Consider the following 21065-nt stretch of genomic DNA (forward strand, 5'->3'; position numbering starts at 1 on the left):
GAGACTAACAAATTTGTTTCAGCATGAGCTTTCGTGAGCTACAGCTCACTTCTTCGGATGCACAGGATGGAACGCACGGACGGGAGATATTTATACGTACAGAGAACATGAAAAGGTGGAAGTATGCATACCAACAGGAAGAGTCTAATCAATTGAGATGAGCTATCGTCTTGATTAGACTCTTCCTGTTGGTATGCATACTTCCACCTTTTCATGTTCTCTGTACGTATAAATATCTCCCGTCCGTGCGTTCCATCCTGTGCATCCGAAGAAGTGAGCTGTAGCTCACGAAAGCTCATGCTGAAATAAATTTGTTAGTCTCTAAGGTGCCACAAGTCCTCCTGTTCTTTTTGGGGATACAGACTAACACGGCTGCTACTCTGAAACCTGTAGAGACTAACAAATTTATCTGGGCAGTAGTCACAGTGACTTCAGCACCAGCCAGTAAGCAAGTGGAGTAGAAGGCTGCCGCTTTATCTCACAGCCTGGTGCAGGAGTGCTTGAGTGCAAGGCTGGGTCAGAACCAGGCCCCCCTAACGGTGCTTCAGAGGGTGACGCCACTGAATTTCTGAGTCTGTAGATTTTACCTCCCTGCTCTATTACTCCCGTGACCGGGGAATGAGCTTTTACTGTGTTCCGCCCCCACACTCCCCTCTCTTGGTCGCCTCCTCCCTGCTGCAGGGTCACTGCTGGGTGCCGCGCGCCTCCCGAAGGGGGCAGGGAGAACAGGCGAACAGGCCGGGTCTCTCCCTCCCCCTTTACCCTCCCTGCGCGGACACAGCTCAGCCCCGAGACAGCTCTGGGGGGCTGCAGGGCGCAGGAGCGGGTTAAAGCAACCCCCCCACCCCCCTTGACTGACAGCTATCGCGGCCAGTCCGTGTCACGCAGAGGTGGGATGAACCCTGCGCTGGATGGAGTCTGCAATTTGCAAGCAGGAAGCACGTGTGCGATGAGTAGTGGGTGTGTTGTGGGAAGTGGCTGCTGTGTACTGCAGGGGAACCCGGCTCACTATCTTTGGGACGTGCGGGTGAGTTGGCGTGGCTGGGGTCACAGGTGGAGGTGGGGAAGGGTGCCAGGGAGAGGCCTGTCTATTGGGGAGTTTAGGGAGGTGGGGTTACAGTTGGGGGATGTGCAGGGAGGGATCTATCTGTGGGGGAGGCTTAGGGAGGTGGGGTTACAGATGGGGGATGTGCAGGGAGGGATCTATCTGTGGGGGAGGCTTAGGGAGGTGGGGTTACAAGTGGGGGATGTGCAGGGAGGGATCTATCTGTGGGGGAGGCTTAGGGAGGTGGGGTTACAGATGGGGGATGTGCAGGGACGGATCTATCTGTGGGGGAGGCTTAGGGAGGTGGGGTTACAAGTGGGGGATGTGCAGGGAGGGATCTATCTGTGGGGGAGGCTTAGGGAGGTGGGGTTACAGATGGGGGATGTGCAGGGAGGGATCTATCTGTGGGGGAGGCTTAGGGAGGTGGGGTTACAGATGGGGGATGTGCAGGGACGGATCTATCTGTGGGGGAGGCTTAGGGAGGTGGGGTTACAGATGGGGGATGTGCAGGGAGGGATCTATCTGTGGGGGAGGCTTAGGGAGGTGGGGTTACAGATGGGGGATGTGCAGGGAGGGATCTATCTGTGGGGGAGGCTTAGGGAGGTGGGGTTACAGATGGGGGATGTGCAGGGAGGGATCTATCTGTGGGGGAGGCTTAGGGAGGTGGGGTTACAAGTGGGGGATGTGCAGGGAGGGATCTATCTGTGGGGGAGGCTTAGGGAGGTGGGGTTACAGATGGGGGATGTGCAGGGAGGGATCTATCTGTGGGGGAGGCTTAGGGAGGTGGGGTTACAGATGGGGGATGTGCAGGGAGGGATCTATCTGTGGGGGAGGCTTAGGGAGGTGGGGTTACAAGTGGGGGATGTGCAGGGAGGGATCTATCTGTGGGGGAGGTTTGGGAGGTGGGGTTACAGATGGGGGATGTGCAGGGAGGGATCTATCTGTGGGGGAGGCTTAGGGAGGTGGGGTTACAAGTGGGGGATGTGCAGGGAGGGATCTATCTGTGGGGGAGGCTTAGGGAGGTGGGGTTACAGATGGGGGATGTGCAGGGAGGGATCTATCTTTGGGGGAGGCTTAGGGAGGTGGGGTTACAGATGGGGGATGTGCAGGGAGGGATCTATCTGTGGGGGAGGCTTAGGGAGCTGGGGTTACAGATGGGGGATGTGCAGGGAGGGATCTATCTTTGGGGGAGGCTTAGGGAGGTGGGGTTACAGATGGGGGATGTGCAGGGAGGGATCTATCTGTGGGGGAGGCTTAGGGAGGTGGGGTTACAGATGGGGGATGTGCAGGGAGGGATCTATCTGTGGGGGAGGCTTAGGGAGGTGGGGTTACAGATGGGGGATGTGCAGGGAGGGATCTATCTGTGGGGGAGGCTTAGGGAGGTGGGGTTACAGATGGGGGATGTGCAGGGAGGGATCTATCTGTGGGGGAGGCTTAGGGAGGTGGGGTTACAGATGGGGGATGTGCAGGGAGGGATCTATCTGTGGGGGAGGCTTAGGGAGGTGGGGTTACAAGTGGGGGATGTGCAGGGAGGGATCTATCTGTGGGGGAGGCTTAGGGAGGTGGGGTTACAAGTGGGGGATGTGCAGGGAGGGATCTATCTGTGGGGGAGGCTTAGGGAGGTGGGGTTACAGATGGGGGATGTGCAGGGAGGGATCTATCTGTGGGGGAGGCTTAGGGAGGTGGGGTTACAGATGGGGGATGTGCAGGGAGGGATCTATCTGTGGGGGAGGCTTAGGGAGGTGGGGTTACAAGTGGGGGATGTGCAGGGAGGGATCTATCTGTGGGGGAGGCTTAGGGAGGTGGGGTTACAAGTGGGGGATGTGCAGGGAGGGATCTATCTTTGGGGGAGGCTTAGGGAGGTGGGGTTACAGATGGGGGATGTGCAGGGAGGGATCTATCTGTGGGGGAGGCTTAGGGAGGTGGGGTTACAAGTGGGGGATGTGCAGGGAGGGATCTATCTGTGGGGGAGGCTTAGGGAGGTGGGGTTACAGATGGGGGATGTGCAGGGAGGGATCTATCTGTGGGGGAAGCTTAGGGAGGTGGGGTTACAAGTGGGGGATGTGCAGGGAGGGATCTATCTGTGGGGGAAGCTTAGGGAGGTGGGGTTACAGATGGGGGATGTGCAGGGAGGGATCTATCTGTGGGGGAGGCTTAGGGAGGTGGGGTTACAGATGGGGGATGTGCAGGGAGGGATCTATCTGTGGGGGAGGCTTAGGGAGGTGGGGTTACAAGTGGGGGATGTGCAGGGAGGGATCTATCTGTGGGGGAAGCTTAGGGAGGTGGGGTTACAGATGGGGGATGTGCAGGGAGGGATCTATCTGTGGGGGAGGCTTAGGGAGGTGGGGTTACAGATGGGGGATGTGCAGGGAGGGATCTATCTGTGGGGGAGGCTTAGGGAGGTGGGGTTACAGATGGGGGATGTGCAGGGAGGGATCTATCTGTGGGGGAGGCTTAGGGAGGTGGGGTTACAAGTGGGGGATGTGCAGGGAGGGATCTATCTGTGGGGGAGGCTTAGGGAGGTGGGGTTACAGATGGGGGATGTGCAGGGAGGGATCTATCTGTGGGGGAGGCTTAGGGAGGTGGGGTTACAGATGGGGGATGTGCAGGGAGGGATCTATCTGTGGGGGAGGCTTAGGGAGGTGGGGTTACAGATGGGGGATGTGCAGGGAGGGATCTATCTGTGGCGGAGGCTTAGGGAGGTGGGGTTACAGATGGGGGATGTGCAGGGAGGGATCTATCTGTGGGGGAGGCTTAGGGAGGTGGGGTTACAGATGGGGGATGTGCAGGGAGGGATCTATCTGTGGGGGAGGCTTAGGGAGGTGGGGTTACAGATGGGGGATGTGCAGGGAGGGATATTTCTGTTGGGGGAGGCTTAGGGAGGTGGGGTTACAGATGGGGGATGTGCAGGGAGGGATCTATCTGTGGGGGAGGCTTAGGGAGGTGGGGTTACAAGTGGGGGATGTGCAGGGAGGGATCTATCTGTGGGGGAGGCTTAGGGAGGTGGGGTTACAGATGGGGGATGTGCAGGGAGGGATATTTCTGTTGGGGGGGCTTAGGGAGGTGGGGGGATGTGCAGGGAGGGGCCTTTCTATTGAGGTGTTTAGGGAGCTACACAGGTCGTTCGGGGGGATGTGCCCATGATCTCACAGCAAACTCCCGCATTTTCTCACAGTCCCATGTGTCCTCTCCCATTACTTTCAGTGAGCTGAGGACAAGATGGCCTCCCTCAAGCTGGCCATTTCCCTATAGCTTTTGCACGTGGAAGTGAGGTTGCCCCTAGTGGACATGGAGACTGAAGCCAGACTGTTCTCAGGGAAGATGGCTGGACGTCATTAGGTGACAGGGGAATACAGGGAACAGAGGGGAGGCTGAAGATGTGCAAGTAGATATGAGGGACAGGAGGGATGAATGGGGGTACAGGGAGAGAGGGACGTAGGGTATGTGGGGTGCAGGAGGAGATGGAGGATGGTGGGGCAGGAGAATGTGAGGTGCAGGAGGAAACTGAAGAGAGGCAAGAGAGGGCTTGGAAACATCTTTCAGGTGCAAGGGAAAATGTGAGGGGTAAAATGCTATAAAGTTATAGGGAGGGAAACTGGGGGCAGGAGTGTTGGAGGCAGAGGGGTATAATGTGAGTGGGAAGAGGAGACTTGGTGGGGTTGATAAGGTGTTGACAGGAGAGAAATAGGTCAATGATAGGGGAGGAGAGTGGAGAAGCATTGGCCAGTGGCTCCACCATTCTAGGAGTTAAAGGGGTTAGGAGGAGTCCCCCTTGGAGCCCTCAGGGGTGAGGCTGCATTCTGATTGTGTGCTTCACTTTGAATTTTGACCCTGAAATGATCTCACACAGTGGAGCCAGGCAGTTCCTGCTAAAAAAATGCAAAACCAAAATGCAATTCAGAACCTCACATGGGCTTACAGATCATTAGAGGTTTTTCTTTTTTTAAAAACTTGTGATTTTTTGGGGGAGGTCAGACTCATGACCAAAGGGGAGATTTCCAGAAGAATTAATGTGCTGACCAAATGTACTGGCGGCAGGTGAGCGAAGTAGGGAACAAGTGGGGAGAGTGCACACATGTGCCAGAAATGAAGGAGAGGGAGAGAGATCAGGGGATTTCAGCATGAGAGAAGAGACAAAGGGACATGAGCCAAGAAAAGGAGGGAACTGGGAGGAAAGGAAGAGATTTCTGGCCTCACACAGTTGAGAGCCGAGCGGGAGCTGAACCTCTCACAGTTGTGAGAAAATTATGAAGCCAGGGGAGAAAGTGATCGGATTTGGGGGCTATGGATTGTGCCCCTCTGTAGCTCCTCTTGGTCCCCATTTTTTTCCTAGGTGAGTGTGGGGCTCCTTCTGGACGTATCTCCAGTTATCATAGATGTGAGCCTGCCAGGTCACACCCTCTGCTGGAAATGTGAGAGATTAAATCATCCCTGGATTCTCTTTCCCCTCGGCAGGTGCTGGGATCCTGAGCAAAGCCGAGATACAGCCTCATGAGGAAGGGCCTGAAAACTTGGAGCCTCCTGACATGTTACAAGGAGAATCAGGAGAGACTGCTTGCCAGAGTCCTGAGAGGAAGAAGACTGCAAGAAGCAGAAGAGGAACCAAGTCAGGAATGGGTCAGACCCCTTAGGGAAGTGTGAGAACAGATTCAGACTTCCCCAGCCACTTTCACAGGGCAGACCTGGGACCATGGGAGATCTTAATAGCCAAGAGAAACCCCATAAATGTACAGACTGTAGGGAAAGCTTCCATGAAAAGCACGAACTCTTGGCCCATGGGAGAGTCCACAGGAGGGAAAGATCCCATCCCTGCGCTGAATGTGGGGAGAGGTTCAAGCATCGGTCAGAGCTTTCTAAACACCAAAGATCCCACATGGGGGAGAGCCCCCATTCCTGTGAGGAATGCGGGAAGAGCTTCCGGCATCTGGCTACACTTGCTGCGCATCGCCAGATCCACATGGGGGAGAGACACCATCCCTGTGGTGAGTGTGGGAAGAGGTTCAGCTGCCCCTCAGATCTCAGCGATCACCAGAGGTTGCATGCTGCCGAGAGACGCTATTCCTGCCCTGAATGCAGGAAAGGATTCAATCACCCCTGCGAACTGAGTAGGCACCTGCGAATGCACACGGGTGAGCGCCCCTTCCCCTGCCCTGAGTGTGGGAAGGGGTTCAGCCAGAGCTCAGATCTCAACAAACACCTGCGGGTACACACGGGTGAGCGGCCCTTTCCCTGTGCTGAGTGCGGGAAAAGGTTCAGCAATAGGTCAGATCTCAACAAGCACCTGCGGGTGCACACGGGCGAGCGGCCCTATCCCTGCACTGAGTGTGGGAGGAGCTTTAGCCAGGTCTCCGCACTCACCCTACACCAGAGAACCCACACTGGAGAAAGACCCTATGTCTGCGACGTGTGTGAGAAAGGGTACACGCACCCTTCAAACCTCATTAAACACAAGAAAATCCACATGGGGGAATGACCCTGGGGAAGGCTTTGCAGGGAGAGCGCCTCTGGTGTGCTGCCAGAGAATCAGCAGCATCACGATGGCAGATCCCAAGGGACAGAGCCTCCTTGCAGATCGAGTGCCACCCAGACTGATTTCTAGCTAGAGCCTACCAGAAAATTCAGCTACACAAGTGAGACCTTGCTAGACATGGACTTCATTCCAGACGTATGTGTATAATAATGTGAAACTGAGGAACAGGAACCACTACTACAGAGTTTGAGAGACATCAGCGCCTGCCCCTGACTTCCACCATCTCCTCCCACAACCAGTGGTTTGAACCAGTGATTTAAACCACCACTGAGAAATGAGGAAGGGCTTTCTCTGAAGAGTTGTCCACTGCCAGAAATCCCCCAGCAGCAATTAGTCCCTTACTTGCATTTTACTAGTCAGGGGGTATTTTATTTTCAGAGCATATTTTTTGGCAATTCATGCTGTGCTGAACATGACCATAATTCCTTCTCTTACTGCACCCTCTCCCTAAATACTTGATCCTGAACCAGTTACAGCCTGCGTTTTAATGTGGATTTGATTGTTTGGTATCATTAGGCCCAGTTTTTCCTTCCTGGATTCATTTAAAACTCCAGTTATTAACAGAAAAATTAATTACAATCTAAGATTAGGAGAGACCCTGAATTTTCCCACTTTCAGTGACTTGAAATGTTTGCAAACTCTGACTTTATTGAAACCAGTCTAGGAAACTTTTGTTCAGGATTCAAAATAAATATGTCCTGAGCTCCAATCTTCTCCTTGTATGTTTTTATCTACTGATTTCTTGTGGTGTTGGCACTCAAATGCAGATCCCATGGATAAGGGTCTGTCTACACAGCGTCAGGAGCACTAAGTAACAAGATGATGGGTTACATGCCTCACAGTGGCTTTTGGCTATGTCTACACTGTGCTCCAGCCGTACTGTTAAAAGGTGCACAGTGTAGTTGCTTTCCCACCAACAAAGCACTATTCATTTTCGTTGGTAAAACTTTTGTCGTTCGGGGGGGGATGTTCACTCCCCGAACGACAAAAGTTTTACTGACAAAAGTCCAGTCAAGACAAACCCTTAGAGAAGAAGTTAGGAATATAAGCAGCGTCTATAGGGGCTTTGGTGGTTGCTTTTACTCTATAATAATGACCATTGGGAAGCAGAGGTCAAGCACACCCTGCAGGTTAATGACTTACCCAGTGTAATAGATATTCCTGCATTCATCCATACAGCATGGGAATAATGCAAGTCACAACACTCAGGCAAAGGAAGCTGCAACAGAGTGTGAATGACATAGTTCTTTAAGACCAGAAAGGACTTTTATGATCACCTAGTCTGATCTCTTCTGTCTTTCAGAAAAACATCCAATCTTGAGTTATCAGGGGGTAGCCGTGTTAAGTCTATCCACAAAAACAACAAGGAGTCTGGTGACACCTTAAAGACTAACAGATTTATTTGGGCATAAGCTTTTGTGGGTAAAACACGACTTCTTCAGATGCATGGAGTGAAAATTACAAATGCAGGCACTTTACAGGGGAGGGATAGCTCAGTGGTTTGCACGTTGGTCTACTAAACCAAGCGTTATGAGTTCAATCCTTGAGGGGGCCATTCAGGTTTTTACGGTCAGGCTTGACAAAACCCTGGCTGGGATGATTTAGCTGGGAATTGGTCCTGCTTTGAGCAGGGGGTTGGACTAGATGACCTCCTGAGGTCCCTTCCAAACCTTTGATTCTAGGAATGATGACGACACATGAAGGGAAGGGAGTTACCTCACAAGTGGAGAACCACTCTGACCGGGCCAATTCGATCAGGGGTGATCATAATGGTCCCTTCTAACTTTAAAGTCTATGATTACCAATTAAGGGACAGTTCTGTAGGTTAGACAAGTGACTAGGTAAGGAGTTAAGTACACAGCAGTAATGACTGAAATCACAGGGTGTGCTGTTAAATTCATAATCAGGTGAACAGGAAATCATACAAATAAATCAGAACAGCAGCAAATGAGGTATGTCAGTGAGTTAAATACTGAGGCTCCATTCCAGCACTGAGCTCCAAAAGAGCCTGTTCACATGGAGCTCCTTTGCAGGATCAGGGTGTACGTAGTGTGATCAAAACCTCCCATAAGTACAACTGAATTGGTAGTTGTGATCAAAGGCAGCTGAGCAACAAGACAGCTTCTGAAACAGGAGTAAACAGAAGTGATAGAGTAGTGATCAGGGCAGGAGCAGAAGACAAAGGTGGGAGATGAATAAATAGCTGGTTATTCAAGGAAGGTGCCCAATTAATTAAGTAGTAAGCAGTAAATGCATCATCAGTGGTGTTAGTTGAGACAAGGGAACAGGAAGAGTCAGCCTGGTGAAGGGGATTTAATAATGCACCATGGCAGACGTTGGACATATTTACTGGGTGGCAGCTGGGGAGGAACAAAAGGACTGGGATGCAGCTAGGGCCAGTGAGGCAGAGCAGGGAAGACAGCAGCGACACAGCTGGTCAGTGGTAGGGACAGAGGGGCTAGATTGCCTGTCACAGAGGTGCAGTCCCTGGTGCCTCCTACTGAGTTACAAATCAGGCATTGCAGGCGCCAGGCAGTGAGAGGTGCTGCTAGCAGAGTGCTGTTGGAAAGCAGGGCTGTTTCTCCTGTGGAGTTGATAGATGTTGGGGGCCTTAGAAAACAAAAGTCCTCTCTCCTCTTCTGGCTGGCCTGCTTTGCTTATGGGTACTACAAATACACACCTGCCCCAGAGTAGCAGAAAGGAAACCAGGGCTCTCCTATCACCTTATCTCCTTTCTGCAGCATTTCAACATATGGAGAGAGATATACAAGAGCTAGGTGCTATTAGTAAAAGCAGGTAAGAACAGAATATCTTCTGGAGGTTTCAGGCACTGGGACTCCACTTCAGCCTTCCTCATTCTCCTGTAGGATGTGAGGGGGTGATGATGGCATAAAGGAGGGCGAAGGGCTGATTTCCTTCAGGCTGTGTAGTAGTGGCTCATGTTCTTCTGCTCCAGTCACATATGCAGGCTAACGGGAGGGGAGCTCTTGGTTAGTCTATAGTCTAAACAAGGTCTCACTTGTTTCTGGCTGCGGCTCTGGCGTGGATTCTCTGGTGACGAGCCAGAGAGGATTTGTTACTGAAGCTCTTCCCGCACTCAGGACATGGGAAGGGCCGCTCGCCCGTGTGGGAGCGCTCGTGCACAGTGAGATCAGCAAGGTACTTGAAGCTCTTCCCACACTCAGTGCATGGGTAAGGCCGCTCCTCGGTGTGGCTTCTTTGGTGTTTAGTCAGGTTGGAGAGCTGGCTGAAGCGCTTCCCGCACTCGGCACAGGGGTAGGGCCGCTCACCTGTGTGGGAGCGCTGGTGCTTATTCAAGTCTGAGGGGTGAGTGAAGGTTTTCCCGCACTCAGCACAGGAGTAAGGTCTCTCCCCTGTGTGCAATCTCTGGTGAGTGGTCAGTGTGGAGAGGTGGCCAAAGCGTTTCCCACACTCTGTACAGAAATAGGGTTTCTCTCCTGTGTGGGTTCTCTGGTGTGTCTTGAGATGAGCTAGACGGTTGAAGCTCTTCCCACATTCAGCACAAGGATGGGGCCTCTCACTCCTGTGGACTTTGCCATGCTCTGTAAGCTTCTGCTTGTCCCAGAATCTTTCCCCACAGTCTCTACATCTGTGGGGTTTCTCTGTCCTGAGAAAATTGCTTTGACGGTGATGGTCTCCTATGGTCCGAGGTCTCCCCAGTGCAAGGAGCTGGGTTAGTCTCCTGAATCTGCTCTCACGTTCCCCTGGGGGATCTGTCTCACATGCTGGGCTCCTCTTCTGCCTCTTGCAGGCTCCTCCCTGCTCACATTTGTGGGTAATACTCTCCTCCGATCCTCTCTGTGGTACGCTAGGCAGCAGCAGGTTTTCAGGCCTTTCGTCATGAGGCTGGTCCTCAGTTCTGCTCAGGATCCCGGCACCTGGATGGAAAGAAGAATCCATTTCATGTGCTGCTGTTGAAAAGAAAAGTCACTCATCTCATGGCCATGACTGTGGCAGCCTCACATCCTCTCCACTGAAGATACCCCAAGAGGAGCCCCAGAGTCAGCCACACAGAAATGGGGCTGAGGGGAGCTGTGGAGGGGGAAAAGTCAGGAAAGCCCACATCCCATTCTTCATTCCCTCCCTTTTTCCCCCTCAGACACCACCAGAAGGTTTTTACAGCCTCCTCCTTCACTTCAGCCCCATCACCTTGCTAAGCACCATACCACCCACTCAATACAGGCTTCTTTGCCGACAGCCTCCCTTTTCTCACTCCTGCCCTCTCAGCTCACCTCCTTTGCCTTCACTTTGTGCCTCTCCTGTGCTGGTTTCTTTACCTCTTCTCCTAGCTGAACATCCCCTTAAATCTTTCTGTCCCCTTCACTTTTAGCCGGCTCTCTCCTTCTGGCTTCTCTTGCTCCCTTCAGCGCACCCCAAGTAGTCAGTTTCTCTGCAGATCAGTTCCCACAGAAGCAGGACTAGCTAATCTATTTGGCACACCCCTCCATTCCAGGCAACTGCTTTTCCTGCTCTTCCTAAGGTGATCAGAGGGTGATGATCATGTTCGGTGTATTACAGAAATCTACTTAAAGTATTAGCTATCCTGTGTATGTGCCCTTTTGCTAAACCGTGTCAGAATCCACTGCCAAACCTGCTGCTGCCCAGGACAGTTTCTTCCTCCCAGGATTTCTCAGCCTATCTGCACCATAATGCCCAGTGCTGGGGCTCATTCTCCAGGCTTTATTTTTTACCATATCACAGACTACACCAGCACATGTAGATATTCTTGTCCCTGAGTTTGGCAGTGAATTCAGAGGGCTCCTGCATTCCCACTGCTACAGCTCCCAGAATGCCAGGAAGGACACAGAGGATAGTTCAACATCGTGGGGGCGGGTGGCAAGGACTAGAGTCTGCACAGGTGTTCCTCTCATGGCCAGCCCCACCTCACTCACTGCTAAGGCACTGGAGCTTTCCTGGCCCAGGGATGATGAACTGTGACCCACAATACCTATCCTAAATTCCTTAATGAGCACCCACTGCCACCATGCAGCCCCCTCTCTTTCTCAGGCATCACTCTTGCTGCCTGTAGATGGAAGGCTCTATACATCATTATAGTTCTCCAGAGCCACTGAGTTACCCTCCACAGACCCTCTGACTTAGAGGTTCCCTTGTTACTATCATCTGTGCCCCCCACGCCCCCTTATTCCCTGTACGTGGCTCATTACCAGTTTCCTGTAGTGCTTGATTCTCCGTGGCACAGGGCAACTTGGACTTGTTTTGTACAACCTCCTCTGGGGAGACACACTTGTGACTGGGCTGTAGTTGCTCCAGCTGGGAGTTCTGAGATTCCCATAGTGCTTCAGGGGTCTCCATTTCCTCAACCTTTACATGCACTGTGACCTAGGAATGAACCCCATATAGGCACATCACTTTGAAGTCAGGGCCTGAGAATCACAAGGAAGAGCTGTACTGTATCTAAAAGGCCATGCTGGCAAAGCAATGCCTAGAGGCTCCCAGCCCCTAACAGGGTCAAGGGGACTTGGAGGACCTGCCTCACTAAAGTACAGACTTATCCCTCTGATGAGCTGAAGGGGAAGCCACAGAAGTTAATTTATTGGAGCTATGTTCTGTCCCAGCCAGTCAGGGCCAGCACTGCAACTGGGGCCTTGTAAAGGACTGAGCAGGACATTACAGGCATCAGGCACTCCACTGTCAATGTGCCTTGAGGGCTTCCAAAGCATTCAAATTGGCAGGGTCCCACCTTGCCCCCTTCACTGCTATCTGAATCACCTGTGCTGTGGATCTGGCCACCCTGCAGTAGGGGCTGATAACATCCTGTAGATCCGCAAAAAGAACAGGAGTACTTGTGGCACCTTAGAGACTAACAATTTTGAGCATAATCTGTTAGTCTCTAAGGTGCCACAAGTACTCCTGTTCTTTTTGAGGATACAGGCTAACACGGCTGCTACTCTGAATCTTGTAGATCACATCTGCATTTCAGGCTTTGTTACCAAATGGAACACCACAAGCTTTTCTTCTCAGCCTCGCACACCCACACGTTTCCTGGGCATTCAGGCAGAGTCCTACCCTCACTTTGAAAATCCCAGGGCATCCAGCTCTCACTAGAGCTCCCAGATGCATGTGGATGCATATTTATACCCACTCAGGCTTTTAACATTGTTGCCCTTAATGAGTAAAAATGGCTCCTTCCTTGCCCCCTTTCCACAGCTGCAACATCCAAAATAACCCACCGAACAGCATGTTTAAACACAGTAACCAATTCTCCCTCTCACCTTCCCCAATCTGACTGGGGCTTCACTATTGATCCAAGCCTTGGTGAGGCACTGAGTGCACTGTAACAGCAGCCACAGTTGCTCACAATGGGCCTGCTGAGAGGTACTGAGTGAAGGGGACAGGTGGGAGACGGCAACATATATAAAGAGAGAACACCAGGATCTGCAGAGCAGAGCATCACAAAGCAGGGAGCTCTGGAAATCCCTGTAACTGGGGACCCAGCTGAGTCCTGCGTCCCAGACAGCCCAGACCCCAGTGTCGAGAGCAGGATTACACAGAACAAGCCCAACTCATGTCCCGCCTTGAGAATTCCCTGTGTTCACCCAGCAACCAAACCTGCCCCGTCAAATTCCCTGCAGAGCCCAATGGACATTCCCCTGCACCTGCTCTCACCTGCTGCTCCCACACTCCAGCCTCTCGCCGTCCCAGCTGGAAATCCTCTGCCAGGGACACAGCCTGGGCGCAGGTTTCCGGGTGACGTACCCAGACCCAGCTCTGGATTTCCTCAGGCAGGATGGTCAGGAACTGCTCCAGGATCAGCAGCTCCATGATCTGCTCCTTGGTGCGGATCTCCGGCTTCAGCCATCGATGGGAGAGTTCCCGCAGGCGGCTGCAGACCTCTCGGGGCCCTTTGGCCTCCTGGTAGCAGAACTGCCTGAAGTGAAGGCGCTGCATCTCCGTGCTGATGTTGCAGCCTCGCAGGATGGCTGCCTTCACCTTCCCGTAGTCTCGGGCCTCTCGGGCATCCAGGCTGCTAATGGCCTGTTGGGCTTTTCCAGTGAGGGATGGCAGGAGTCGGATCACCCACTCTCTTCTGGGCCAGTGGCAGGCTTCAGCCACTCGCTCGAAGGAAGCCAGATAGACCTCAATGTCGTCCTCTGGTGTGAGCTCAGGCAGTTCTGGGTTTCCCCAGGCCCAGGCTGATGCCGATACAGCCTCAGGAGAGGTCCAGGGGGCTTGCAACATGTCCTGATTTTGATTTTCCCAGTGCTGGGGGATCTTCTCCCATTGCTCAGAGCTGGATTTTTGTCGTCCTGTCCGACGACATGGGGGACATGCTAAGATGGGTGGCATCACAGCAGCCTCGTTCCTTTCTCTCTCCGATTCCTTCCCTGGTTTGGGGCCTGCCGGATTTTCTGTTTCTGCTTTGACGTGCGTTAGCACCACTTGTTGTAGTGGACCCTGGATCTGCAGCCCCAGGGACTTCCGACCACGGTGCTTTGCAGCCATTTTGTGTCTTGTGAAAACAGCCTTATCCCAGCTGAGGTAAGTGCTCTAGTTTTCAAACCTGCATCTCTCCCTTGTTCCTGCTGGAATGGTCCAGACTCCTGGGGCTCCTGCAGCAAAACACTGACTAGGAATTTCACTGTATAACAAGGACCCCAGTAAACAGAAACAAAGAGAGACACCCAGGCCTAATTCACCCAAACAGCCTGGTTCCCTTCAGCACAGACTAGTCCCCTGCTGACCCCTAATCCGGTACTGATAACTAAGCACTCAAAATTCACGAGTTTAGCTTTATCACCATAAGATTCACAATGGTGAATGTTGGGTTCTGTTTTGCACCCTGTAGGAGTCAGGTTTCCAAGCTTTTCTCTGCAGCCTTGAGAGCTAGGAACTTACTACTTCGTTCATTTTAACCAATGCAGGGACTGAGCTGAAGCTCTAGCATCATCATCACATATCCAGGGTCTTGTGATAAACTCGTGAGAACTAGCAATAATGGTCATTTCAGCTCCCTACCCCGTTCCCAGCACAGGAAGGCCCCTCCCTGAGTCCCTGACCCCCATCAAGCCTGACCCATATCCGCAGCTCCCTACTCCCCCCAGCACAGCCAGATCCCATATCCCCAGCTCCCTGCCCCCCCAGCACAGCCAGACCCCTCTTCCAGCCCCTGCCCATATCCCCAGGTCCCTGCCCCCCAGCACATCCAGACCCCATATCCCCAGGTCCCTGCCCCCCAGCACATCCAGACCCCATATCCCCAGGTCCCTGCTCCCCAGCACAGCCAGACCCTTCCCCCACCTGCTATCCCCAGCTCCCTGCCCATAGCCCCAGGTCCCTGCCCCCCAGCACATCCAGACCCCATATCCCCAAGTCCTGCCCCCCAACACAGCCAAACCCTTCCCCCACCTGATATCCCCAGCTCCCTGGCCATAGCCCCAGGTCCCTACCCCCCAGCACAGCCAGACCCCATATCCCCAAGTCCTGCCCCCCAGCACAGCCAGACCCTTCCCCACCTGATATCCCCAGCTCCCTGCCCATAGCCCCAGGTCCCTACCCCCCAGCACAGCCAGACCCCATATCCCCAAGTCCTGCCCCCCAGCACAGCCAGACCCTTCCCCCACCTGATATCCCCAGTTCCCTGCCCATATCCCCAGGTCCCTGCCCCCCAGCACAGCCAGACTCCATATCCCCAGGTCCCTGCCCCCTCCCCAGCTTCCTGGCCCCCCAGCACAGCCAGACCCTTCCCCCACCCCATATCCCCAGCTCCCTGTCCCCCAGCACAGCCAGACCCTTCCCCCACCCCATATCCCCATGTCCCTGGCCCCCAGCACAGGCAGACCCTTCCCCCGCCCCATATCCCCGGCTCCCTGCCCCCCAGCACAGCCAGACCCTACCCCCACCCCATATCCCCAGGTCCCTGCCCCCCAGCACAGGCAGACCCTTCCCCCGCCCCATATCCCCAGGTCCCTGCCCCCCAGCAGAGCCAGACCCTACCCCCACCCCATATCCCCAGGTCCCTGCCCCCCAGCACAGCCAGACCTTTCCCCCACCCCATATCCCCGGCTCCCTGCCCCCCAGCACAGCCAGACCCTTCCCCCACCCCATATTCCCGGCTCCCTGCCCCCCAGCACAGCCAGACCCTTCCCCCACCCCATATCCCCGGCTCCCTGCCCCCCAGCACAGCCAGACCCTTCCCCCGCCCCATATCCCCAGGTCCCTGCCCCCCAGCACAGGCAGACCCTTCCCCCGCCCCATATCCCCGGCTCCCTGCCCCCCAGCACAGCCAGACCCTTCCCCCGCCCCATATCCCCGGCTCCCTGCCCCCCAGCACAGCCAGACCCTTCCCCCGCCCCATATCCCCGGCTCCCTGCCCCCCAGCACAGCCAGACCCTTCCCCCGCCCCATATCCCCGGCTCCCTGCCCCCCAGCACAGCCAGACCCTTCCCCCGCCCCATATCCCCGGCTCCCTGCCCCCCAGCACAGCCAGACCCTTCCCCCGCCCCATATCCCCGGCTCCCTGCCCCCCAGCACAGCCAGACCCTTCCCCCACCCCATATCCCCGGCTCCCTGCCCCCCAGCACAGCCAGACCCTTCCCCCACCCCATATCCCCGGCTCCCTGCCCCCCAGCACAGCCAGACCCTTCCCCCGCCCCATATCCCCGGCTCCCTGCCCCCCAGCAAAGCCAGACCCTTCCCCTGCCCCATATCCCCAGGTCCCTGCCCCCCAAGCACAGACGGGCCCCTCCCTCACCCCACTGCCCAGCCCCGCCCGGAACCCCAGCTCCCGGCCGCCCCCCCTCACCTCGCCGCCCCGCCCGGACGCAGGGGGAGGCCGGGCCGGTTCCCCAGACAAAGAGCTTCCGCCCCGGGCAGCGCAGGGTTAATCCCCAGCGCGAGGATTGGCCGCGATCGCTGTCAGTCACTCAGAGCCCGGCCCCGGCCGCCCCGGGGGCTCAGTCCCTGGAGCCGGGCAGGGGGCAAGGGGCCAGAGCTGCCCCCCCCCATCAGGGGCTGCCCCTCTGCAGGGGGCGGGGGCTGGGGCTGGGGCTGCCCGCAGAGAGCGGAGACCCCCGCCCAGGCCCAGCTCCCTTCCAGGATCCTCAGTCAAGGGATCCAAAGGGGCCACTTCCCCCCAGCATCTTCCTCGGGCTGCCCCCCCCCCCTGGCAGACCCCCTGCCCCGGACACCCCTTAGCTCTCGGGAGCCTGCCGGTGTGAGCCCATCTCAGGGCCCTCTGGCCTCTCCAGCCCCTGGCTCAGCCCGTGTCCTCACACGCTGTCTCTGGGATGAGACACGGTGAACAAAAGCAACAGGGTAAAAATCCACCCCCATTTGGGAGGCTCTGCGGGGCGGGGGGGCAGAACTGGGCCTTGGTCTTCTGACTAGCTGAAGTTACAGGCCAGGTGGGTGCAGGACCGGCGCACCCTAGGCCCATGGCCATTTCGCCGCCCCCCGCGCTGATCCCGCGGCTCCGGTGGAGCTGCCGCAGGCATGCCTGCGGGAGGTCAACCCGAGCCGCCTGCCGCCCCCTCCATAATCCTGGCACCCTAGGCGATTACCTAGGCTGCCTAAATGGTAGCACCGGCCCTGGGTGGGTGGGAGGTATAGGAGGATCATACAGGGACTGGGGATGGGGCTCTGTACTGGGTGGGGCAGTAGAGGAGGTTACAGGTCTGGGCGATATGTAGGTGATTTGGGAGCTGAGTGTATCTTATGTTTATTGCAGTTCTCCCTTTCCCATTACCCAGCCTCCATCGAGCCAGGGCCTTTTCTTCTGCCTCCTTTCACAGAGTTGTTCCATCATGTGTAGACCTGGCATAGTTAGGCTGAAATTCATCCTTTCTCTTTGCCATTTAGATGTTGTTCTCCTCTGGTAAGTCTCAAGACCAGGGTCTGTGGCCATATTTGTTCCCAGTGTGGTTGAAAGGCAAGGAATTGACCTAAGAGGAGATAGCACTTCCTGGAACATTATGGCAATCTCAGAGCTCCCAGCCTCAGTGATTGCAGCCGAGTCCTGAGTGTATGTCCCAGACTCCTGGGACCACATAGGGTGACCAGACAGCAAATGTGAAAAATCGGGATGGGAGTGGGAGGTAATAGGAACCTATATAAGAAAAAGACCCAAAAATAGGAACTGTCCCAATACAATTGGGATATCTGGTCACCCTAGGACCATAGAACTAACTTCCCAGTGTCCTTAAAAGGAGCTGTGAATGCTCCAGGAAACTGATAATTTCCATCTATAGGGATCGGGGCTGACCCTCCAGTGTGTAAGGTATGGGGGGCACTGAGGGGATAGTGGGGAGGGAAGTCGCTATGGCTAAGAATATGGAGGGACAGGTTGGCTTAGGGAATTAAATTGAGGCATGGAATCCTTTATTGCTAAAGCATTGTGCACTTGATTGGATAACAGAGGTTGCACAGTGGTAGTGGGGTCCTCACCAAGAAGATTGGGAGATAATAGGGCTCTCAGTTGACAGGTGTTTCAAGAGGGGAGCAGATGCTTGGGGCTCTAATGTAGAGAAAGCTCATGCTGGGTGTTGCATCTCATTGGAGACTTCACAGGGAGAATCAGGTGTCTCAGAGGGATGAGCCTTCGGGGCATATGGGGCAGGACCTGTGGGTCTGGGGTTGTGGTAGCTTGGCATCCCACAGTGAAACAGCCACCTCTTTTTGCCATCCCCAAGTGCCCTGTTCATATTCTATCCAGCAGGTGCTGTGTTCTCACAGCCCTGCAGGAGGGGCAGGCAGAGTTGCCTGGCAGTATTTGGTGGGGGATTTTTTTAGTTTCTCACCATCGTGTAGTTCTTGGCATCAAGTCTATGACTACTCCCCTATTCAAAATGGCCATCGTCTCCCATTATTTCCAGCTGATCTAAAGCCAAGTTGGCCTCAGTCAAGATAGTCCCCATTTTCCTGCAGCCTTTGTGTGTGGCAGTGAGGCTGCCCCTGGTATAGGTAACTGCCCATGCCAACTCCCATTGTTTTCAAAGAGACTGAAGCCAGACTTCTCAGGGAAGATGGCTGTGGCTCAGTGGTCAGAGGGCTGGGCGGGAAACAGAGAAAAGGGAAGAAGATGAGCTAAGGTGGTGGTTCGCAAACTTTTGCATTAGTGACCTCTTTCGCACAGCAAGCCTGTGTGCAACTGCCCTTTATAAATTAAAAACACTTTTAAAAATATTTAACACTATTATAAATGCTGGAGGCAAAGCAGGATTTGGGAGTGGAGGCTGACAGCTGCGACCGCCCACGTAATAACCTTGCAACCCCCTGAGGGGTCACAACCCCCATTTGAGAACCCCTAAACTAGGGGCAGAGCCTCTCTGAGCAGGCAGGCTGCCACAGCGGTTTGGAAGGGGGATTTCTAGAGCTGAGGCTGAGGCCTGGGATCTCTGCTGTTCCCTGGACCCTCCTACTTCCTTCTGATAGCTTCCCCAGTAGTGTAAGGTTCCAGGGCCTTTCCAGGGAGAGGTGAGCTCCTCCTATGGCCAGCCCCATGTGCCCATCCTTGACATCTGCTTGCACTATAGGTCCATCTACGTTTTGAGCAGAAGGTGTAATTTCCCAGTCAAGGAGCCCTAGCCACATTTGCTCTGACTGAGCTGGTGTACTAAAATAGAGTGTAGCCACGGCGGTGTGGGGGCTAGCTGCCCTGAGAACCTGCCTGGCATCTTGTTGGACTGGTATATGTGGGCAGCTAATCCCTCCTGCCACTCCAACTACACTCTATTTTTAGTATGCTGGCTCAGAGCATCTCGAGCTGCGGGTTACATCCCAGGTTGATGTGTAGATATACCCTGTGTCAGACAGGCCTCAGTGTCATCTGTTCCCTGGGCAGTGGGAGTGTAGGACTTGGGATCCAGCCTGTCTTGGCTCAGAGCCACACTGGGATTAGGAATATTTATGAGTTGTTGGAGATGGCAAAAACTGACCTAGACCTGGCTCCTCTTCCTACACTTTCACTGGAGTCTCTCTCACTCCTCCTATGAAGTCTACAAAGCAGGTCTTGTCCCCCTCCAGTCCTTATTCATGGCCCTTTTGCTCTTCTTTTGGCAACTCACAAAGTCCTTGGAAAAGGACATTCTGCCATTCCATTTTGACATCTCAGGGCTGCTTTCCTGCGACATGCATGTTTCCAACACCGACTCCTCAGCAGCAGCTGTCAGAGTCCTTTCTGAGGATTTGGCCACTGGCTAGCCTGTTAGTCAGGGGTCGATGGCAGTGGCAATTCCTGAGTCTTGTCTCCATTACAGCTACCCCTGTTCCTTCCCAGAGAGCAGGTGCACCAGGAGTGAGTTATGACCTAACTTGCCAAGTCACACACTCATCCACACTGAGAACAGCTGGGCTGCAGGAAGCCAGGCATCCAGTCACAATGCACAAGATTCACTAACTACTTTGAAGTTCCAAGTCTGGTTTTACTTTGCTGGTTCAGGGAGCCCAACACTTCAGGACATGTGATGTCTGCATGGAAACAGCAAGATGCCTGCTCCAAAGGGTAACTCTCTCTTCCAGGCACTCCGTGCAGATGCAAAGATGCTGGGCTAGCATCCATTCTGGCTACCCCGGTTCTTACACCGGTAACATTTTAAGGTAAGCGACACCAATTGTCTCCTACTTACTGTAAATTCTCAAATACTGTAACGTCTTTTCTGGAGTGTTAGGTCCCTTTTTCCCACTGTGTCGTTCCACCTGGACTGCAGACAAAAAGGTAGGAGATAGATGGCTGGGGGTGGAGAAGCTGTCCCTTTATCACATGATATGGAAATCATGGGAATATAGGAATTGCCAGACTGGATCAGACCCAGGGTCCATCTAGTCCTGTATCCTGTCTGACTGTGGCTAACATCAAATGCTTCAGAGGCTGGTGTAAGAGCCCCCCGCAGTAGCAAATATAGGACAATCCACTCCCACATAAAGTCTTATCCTGATTGCCTACAATTAGAGATTGGTGTAAACCCAGAAGCATGAGGTGTAATATCATCACCATAATTTTGTATGTAATAATTATTGTAACTGGATATAAGAATATCCACATATGTATCCAATCCTTTTTTAATCTTGCTAAATTTTTGACCTCATGGACTTCCTGTGGCAATGAGTTCCTCCATCTAAATTACATGCTGGGTGAAAAAGTATTTCCTTTTATTATTTTTCAATGTGACAGTGTGCTAATAACAGTTGCAGATGACACAAAGTTGGGAGGTATTGCCGGTATGGAGGAAGAATATCATACATGAAGATTTGGATGACATTGAACACTGGAGTAATAGAAATGGGATGAAATGTAATAGTGCAAAGTCATGCACTTAGAGACTAATAAGAATTTTTGCTATGAAGTGGGCACCTTATCCATTAGAAGTGACAGAAGAGAAAGACCTGAGTGTGTTGGTTGATCACAGAATGCCTATGAGCCATCAACGTGATACAACTGTGAAAAAGGCTAATGCAATCCTAGGATGCATCAGATAAGGTATTTCCAGTAGAGCTATGGAAGAGTTATTACTA

General features: G+C 53.9%; 2 protein-coding genes across 16 annotated transcripts in view; one reads left to right on the plus strand and one right to left on the minus strand.

Moving 5' to 3' along the window:
- The first annotated feature begins 270 nt into the window (after positions 1 to 270).
- LOC127036593 (oocyte zinc finger protein XlCOF19-like) lies at positions 271 to 20740 on the plus strand. 6 transcript variants are annotated; one of them, XR_007770185.1, is made up of 2 exons: positions 271 to 1027; positions 20073 to 20740. XR_007770185.1 is itself a non-coding variant. In XM_050927635.1 (2 exons), the coding sequence occupies exon 2, from the start codon at positions 5736 to 5738 to the stop codon at positions 6516 to 6518; it is 783 nt and encodes a 260-aa protein (XP_050783592.1). In that variant the 5' UTR covers positions 274 to 1027; positions 5501 to 5735; the 3' UTR covers positions 6519 to 7284. The 6 variants fall into 6 exon arrangements, 3 of the variants coding, with proteins under 3 accessions (XP_050783592.1, XP_050783595.1, XP_050783593.1); XR_007770187.1 differs by lacking the exon at positions 20073 to 20740 and adding an exon at positions 5379 to 5492; XR_007770186.1 differs by lacking the exon at positions 20073 to 20740 and adding an exon at positions 4250 to 4367.
- The window catches only part of LOC127036574 (zinc finger and SCAN domain-containing protein 31-like), a 41652-nt gene continuing 28539 nt past the window's right edge, over positions 7953 to 21065 (minus strand). Inside the window, exons 1-4 of one of the 10 annotated variants that reach the window (XM_050927603.1) lie at positions 16360 to 16435; positions 13224 to 14167; positions 11762 to 11936; positions 7953 to 10474 (exon numbers count right to left, since the gene is read on the minus strand). In XM_050927603.1, the coding sequence (XP_050783560.1) occupies positions 9591 to 10474; positions 11762 to 11936; positions 13224 to 14060 (1896 nt within the window). In that variant the 5' untranslated portion in view covers positions 14061 to 14167; positions 16360 to 16435 and the 3' untranslated portion in view covers positions 7953 to 9590. Of the gene's footprint in view, positions 10475 to 11761; positions 11937 to 13223; positions 14704 to 16359; positions 16436 to 21065 lie in introns of those variants that run through there. The other 9 variants (XM_050927600.1, XM_050927607.1, XM_050927605.1 and 6 more) reach the window with 9 other exon arrangements.

Source organism: Gopherus flavomarginatus, chromosome 18 (genome assembly GCF_025201925.1).
Source record: "Gopherus flavomarginatus isolate rGopFla2 chromosome 18, rGopFla2.mat.asm, whole genome shotgun sequence".
NCBI classification, from domain to species: Eukaryota; Metazoa; Chordata; order Testudines; family Testudinidae; genus Gopherus; species Gopherus flavomarginatus.

Coding starts and splice junctions, on each gene's coding strand:
- LOC127036593 (XM_050927635.1), top strand. CDS start 5,736: ATGGGAGATCTTAATAGCCAAGAGAAACCCCATAAATGTACAGACTGT.